This window comes from Buceros rhinoceros, unplaced genomic scaffold (assembly GCF_000710305.1).
Source record: "Buceros rhinoceros silvestris isolate BGI_N320 unplaced genomic scaffold, ASM71030v1 scaffold1486, whole genome shotgun sequence".
NCBI lineage: Eukaryota > Metazoa > Chordata > Aves > Bucerotiformes > Bucerotidae > Buceros > Buceros rhinoceros.
This window is the reverse complement of record NW_010417032.1, coordinates 27,734-33,766: the sequence shown is the minus strand read 5'-3', so window position 1 is coordinate 33,766 and position 6,033 is coordinate 27,734. Positions and strand designations below refer to the sequence as shown.

Here is a 6,033-nt window from a genome sequence, read left to right as displayed (position 1 = left end):
GGGCCCCCACCGCCACTGCCTCTCCTGTTGAAACGTGCCACCCCTGCCTTGCTGTGCTGACACCCACTGTTTGGTCTCCATAAACGTTCAGCAAGCATCAATGAACGTCCATGGCTGCAGTTTTTTCCACATGGAGGAATTTGGTTACACAGCTTTGTTTCATACGCGCTTCCATGGCAGACACCGTTCTGTCAGGCTGCCCCTCTGCTGCCGTCTGTCGCACAGCAACAAAACTTACCTGAATGTTGGCAGGCAGATTCAAGCTCTACTGCCAAACCACCAACATCTGCCTCTGACATCGAGGGCCAGCATAATAGAACAGGAGGCATCACTTTTGGAATGGCTGTCGTACATAAAGAAAATTGGAATATAGGTGGCTGGGTTTTTTCTCTGCAAAACTGTGAAACTTTGAATTACCTGATAGACTTGAGGTACTTAAATCAGTAAGAGTTAATTGTTAGCTACTGACATTCTTTCAAGCTCATAAGGGAAATAACTCTTTCTGTTAGGCAACTAACCACAAGCAATAGAGAATGTGTCTGCTGCAGTCTTCAAGTAATTGTCAACTTCATACTGATTTTCATATTTGATAGCTGTGCATTTATGTGTATTCTCTGGCCATACTTCGAGTACCAGTGTTAACCTGTGACTCTGCCAAAGTGATCCAGTGCCATTTTAAGTGAGCAGTGTCTTTTTCTAATATTTAAATGTGTTATTCAAAAGCAAAAAAACCCCAACCAGCCACTTTGTGGGTTTTTTGGTCTATACCTTCTGCTTCTCCTAGTTCATGGAGCCTGAGTGACGCTTTTTTTTTTTATCTTGAGAGCCTACATTCAAAGGCTGTGTTGTATCCAACTGCATTGGTTTTATCTTTAACTGTTATTCGAGTAAAATTTTGGTAATCAAACAATAAATGCTTTTAAAACTGCTTTGTTTTCATGAAGTTAGTATTTCACAAATGTGTTTTTAACTTCTAATTACTTGTTAGGTACAAACCTGTGCGAGAGGATGAGGATGGTAATAAGGATTGTGTTGGTGGTAAAAGAGGAAGAGCACAAACTGCTCCCACGAAAACCTCCCCTAGAAATTCTAAAAAGCATGATGAACTGTGGCATGGTGAGTATATTGCCTTGCTAATGCATTAGATTTGTGAAATTTCTAAAAAGATGGGAAGGAAGACTATTCAGATACACCATAGCATTTCTTTTAAAGCAAGCATAGCATGAGAAAAGTAAGCATATATTAACGTGTATTAAAACGAAAAGTAAAGATACTTAATTATCTAACTGTTGTAGTGAAGTTGAATGCAATGACTAATACTACCTACGCTTTTAATAATTAAATCTTGAGAAGACTTCTAATTGATTTATTCTGATAACATAATCTTTTTTCCTGCTAGATGGTGTATGCCCTTCAGTATTAAATCCTCTGGAAGTTTACCTCTTATCTACTCCACCTGAAAACATAACATTTGAAGATCCCTCATTAGATGTTATTCTTCTTTTGAGAGTTTTACATGCTATCAGTCGATACTGGTATTACTTGTACGATGTGAGTAGTGCACATTTTAGTTCACTTCCATACTTGATGCAGACAAATCCGTCCTTAAAATAGCCTTCCTTATGTATCTGTCTCTCATCAAGACAGAATAATGCAAATGTGCTCATCTTCCTCTTAAGTTCGAAGAGCAACATTATTCCTGAAAAGAAAATGAACAGCAAAAAATGTACTCAGTCTTTCATGGCTTAAATTCTGTATGACCAAAGTGAGATGATAAGCAAATTGAAAGCATTTTAAAAACCTCTTAAAGGCTTAGTATTTCTTTAACTAGAAGTATCTTGTTTTTATTTAACACAGAATGCAATCTGCAAGGAGATAATTCCAACCTCGGAGTTTATCAACAGTAAACTGACAGCAAAAGCAAACAGGCAGCTTCAGGATCCTTTGGTAATTATGACAGGAAACATACCAACTTGGCTGACAGAACTTGGAAAAACGTGGTATGAATGACTTACTGTATAGTATTTCTAATTTCTTGGCTAGGCAGCCCAGGTGCATCATGTATTTCGAAGGCATAGAAGGTTGGGGACAGTAAAATACAGTCACAGAACTCTTGCTAGCTTACATAGTGACATTTGGATGAATGTTTATACCTCCGTTGCATAGTTTAAACCAAATATGGAGAGGTAGACCGGGTGCAAAGTTTGGACCCTTCTTACAGGAGTTTCTGAGCAATTTGAAGTTTTCTCATTGAAATATTAGTACTGATTGTTCAGGAGTTTTTTCTTCCTGTTAAACTCCTTAAGGGCATTTTTATCATGCCACTACACTTATATTCAGTACAGTACAAAGGAAAATATCTTTATCATTACTGATAACATATTATAAGTAATTTTTATAAAGCTGTATTTATAGTACTTTGTAGTATCTTGATACAGAGTATAAGCTGTAAAACTCTTGCACTTGAAGGAATGGCAAGTCATTCCTTCTGTGACATGGAATCAGAAGGAATTGATATCCAGGAATATCAATTGGATATTTTTTCAAGCATGTTAATTGAAGCAACATTGGTGACGATTGAAAATACGTACTTCAGAGAAACTATTTGGTTTTTCATTTTTAAAATAAGATCTCTAAATTTCTTCATAAACATTCCAGATAAGAAATTAGGAGTATGAACATATATTCTTGTACAAACATCTGTAGCAGTATTTGTTCCATCAAACTGCCTTTTCACTTAAATGTCACTGGAGGACTGCACTGTTAACATATAGAGGCCTTTGAGAATAGTAGAACTGATAAATTAAGTTTATCTGGTCGTCTTTCACAGATGATTTTGAAGTGTGTTTTTGAAAATGGTGCAAAGTAGATTTGTGCTGGTGTAGGCAGGCTTTCTTTTTTGTTTTTCCTCCTAAATATGGGAACTTGAGCCACTTTCTTAAAATCTTTGATCTAAGTTAGATTTATTAATTGTAAAACAGGTATGAACAAGTAAAGAGTGTTTATTTTCTGATACCAACTTTGCATAGTCAAGGCATTCAAGTATTTTGAGTTGTTTTTCTGGAAGGGTTAGAAGTCCCTTGAGACTTTTCTTGTGGTTCCTTCTTTATATTAAATTCCATCTCTGGTCTCTTGCTCGGAAGCATTGTAACTAAAACTGAAGTGTGTTCTGGAAGGCTTTGTTTGGAGGCTGTTTTCACCACAGTGTTGATTAAAGCACTAATGTCAGACATACTACATTTCTGTTGTATTTTAAACTAAACTATAGCCAGATGCTAGTTGAAACTCAGCTGACTAATCCAATCCTCTTTACAGCCCATTTTTCTTTCCATTTGATACCCGTCAAATGCTGTTTTATGTAACTGCTTTTGATCGTGATCGAGCCATGCAAAGACTACTGGATACTAATCCAGAAATCAATCAATCAGATTCTCAGGATAGCAGAGTGGCACCACGACTGGACAGAAAAAAAGTAGGTATATCTTGTTTAAAAATGGAATGAGTTATCTGTTTATATTTTAAAATAATCTTTAAAAATATATTTGTGAGTAGAACTTGTAAAACTTCAAGCTTTGGTAGTATACTGATGAAGAGGTTTGTTTTTATTCATTTAAAAGCTCTTGAGTAGAAAGGATAATGTCTTTCTAGGTGTCTGCCATTAGGTGGCAGAAGGGGCTAGAGTATGCTACGCTACTTCCTCACATCCTGCTTAATTTTGGAGTCTCTATGTAGTTTCTGAAGCTATACCCCAGGAATGAACTTTTAGGTTTTAGGTACATTAGTGATATTTCTAAATATTAGCTCGCAGAACTCTCTTTTGTTCTATGTAGAATTTCAGAGGAATTCAAGTACTAGGATTTAGACCCTTAATTGTTACCTGAATAAACAAAAACATTGTCCTTGTGTTCTGGGGAGACTATTAAATTGTCCTGTCACAATATAGTAAAACTAAGCTGTGAATGTTTTAAACTGAGGGAGTCTTGGGGGTCCGACCGGAGTCTGGAGAGATGTTATCTTAAACTCAGATCTTTTGTACAGTGTAGATCTGCTATATGGTCTTGAATACCTCTGAGGAAAAAAGATGAGACATGAGAATCTAGTTCAGCTAGAACAATAGCTTCCAACATGTAGGAATCCCAATGCTGTTTTGCTGTTACGGGTTTCTTGTGTGGTGTTTTTTTGTTTTTTGGGTTTGGGGTTTTTTTGTGTTTTGTTGGGGAGTTTTTTTGTTTGATTTGGTTTTTTTTATTTGAAACCTGCCATTTTCCCTGCTAGCGAATCTGCAAGGTCAGGGTGTAAGAGTATTCTCTTAGGTTGCTGGATTTTGGCATCTTTATTGTGTTTTCTTCTTCACATATTAGTTTGAGGTATGTAACATCACATGACAACACTGCTTTGCTATGTTATGATCCTTCTGCCAAGTTCTTGGCAAGAGTAGTATTCGTTTGTTATACTTGATACAAATGTAAGGCATTGGTTTTTCATTTTATGTTGAACACCTGAATAATTCTACTCAGTTTTTATTTAGAAGCAAGAATTCTTTTATCAAAGTATAAGCTTACAAGTTGTTGAACTGTGGAACTGTTAGCATGGGGTGGAAAAACTTGCATAACTAATTTTTTTTCCTGTTGTAACTGCCTTGGGAGCTGGGACTTACAGACATAATTTCATAATTTCACTACTTAAAACTTCTCTAATGTGTAGCGCACTGTGAACAGAGATGAGCTGTTGAAACAGGCAGAATCTGTGATGCAGGATCTAGGCAGTTCAAGAGCCATGTTGGAAATCCAGTATGAGAATGAAGTAAGTAATATCAATGCAGTCTAATTTAACCCCTTTTAACCGAAGAGTAATACAAGAACGCCGCAACTTCTGTAGCATAACATGGTCAGACTCTTGGTCTTTCCCACTGTTGGTGCCACAAAATTGTGTCTATTAATCGTTCCTAATCTACTCAGTAACGATTTTTTGTTGTTAGGAGAAACTTTACTGATCTACTAAATTCTATAACCAGTCTTATCTCAGCAGAGCACAATATTTTCTGACTCGTAAGCAAATAGCTTTGTGCATTTCCTCTCTAATGTGATCGTTAGGTGGTTAATACTTTTATTCCGCTATTGTTCCCTCTGATGTGTGGTCTTTCCAAGCTGTCTCAGTCATACTGTAAATCTGGTGCTTAGGTTTTCTAGATGCTTTTTGTAATGCAGTCTTCCTTTATAGCCAACGTGTGCTATATTTCTCAGTCTAAAGTTTTTGATATTCAAACTGACCTAATGGACTCACTTATTTATCTTATTCCTCTTCCTCTCCCCTGCACCCTCCCTCCTTCCCACGAAGGTTGGCACAGGCCTAGGCCCCACATTAGAGTTCTATGCACTTGTATCTCAGGAACTACAGAGAGCAGACTTAGGCCTTTGGAGAGGAGAAGAAGTGACTTTAGCCAATCCAAAAGGTAAATGTTTTACTACCTAAACTCTCAATGTTGATCTACTATGATTCGATTCTAAATTAATTGACTTTAATTATGTGAATGGCTTTGATTAAAAGAACACTTCAGAATGTGGTCAGGTATTATGGCTCATGATAGTGTATGATTATCTTTGTGGTTCTTTTTTTTTTTCCCCAATTTTATAAGAAGCTTTGGCTTATGTTATCTGATAGCTGTTTTCAAACCTGTCTGATGTGAAACTACCAGTGTATGTATTGAACACTCTTTAAAATCTTTTTCCTCAACAGGAAGCCAGGAAGGTACGAAGTATATCCATAACCTTCAAGGCCTTTTTGCACTTCCTTTTGGTAGAACAGCCAAACCAGCTCACATTGCAAAAGTTAAAATGAAGTTCCGCTTTCTGGGAAAACTAATGGCCAAGGCAATCATGGATTTCAGACTGGTGAGAATAAAATGGAAAATGTGATTCTGAAGGGTTGAATGAAAGTTCAAGTTCTGACTGTCTTAGGGGAAGAATAGCGTTAATTGTTGCATGAAGTTATTTTCAACTTTAGTGGTTTGTGGGGGGAGAGGGAAGCAGATGA

The 6,033-nt window shown here is 36.8% G+C and overlaps 1 protein-coding gene across 4 annotated transcripts in view; it reads left to right on the top strand.

Moving 5' to 3' along the window:
- The window catches only part of TRIP12 (thyroid hormone receptor interactor 12), a 59,711-nt gene that overhangs the window by 41,078 nt on the left and 12,600 nt on the right, over positions 1 to 6,033 (top strand). For all 4 annotated transcript variants that reach the window (XM_010138030.1, XM_010138033.1, XM_010138032.1 and 1 more), the window contains 7 exons: positions 989 to 1,116; positions 1,400 to 1,551; positions 1,858 to 2,000; positions 3,316 to 3,472; positions 4,705 to 4,803; positions 5,338 to 5,452; positions 5,737 to 5,891. In XM_010138030.1, coding sequence (XP_010136332.1) covers positions 989 to 1,116; positions 1,400 to 1,551; positions 1,858 to 2,000; positions 3,316 to 3,472; positions 4,705 to 4,803; positions 5,338 to 5,452; positions 5,737 to 5,891 — 949 coding nt within the window. The remainder of the gene's footprint in view (positions 1 to 988; positions 1,117 to 1,399; positions 1,552 to 1,857; positions 2,001 to 3,315; positions 3,473 to 4,704; positions 4,804 to 5,337; positions 5,453 to 5,736; positions 5,892 to 6,033) is intronic.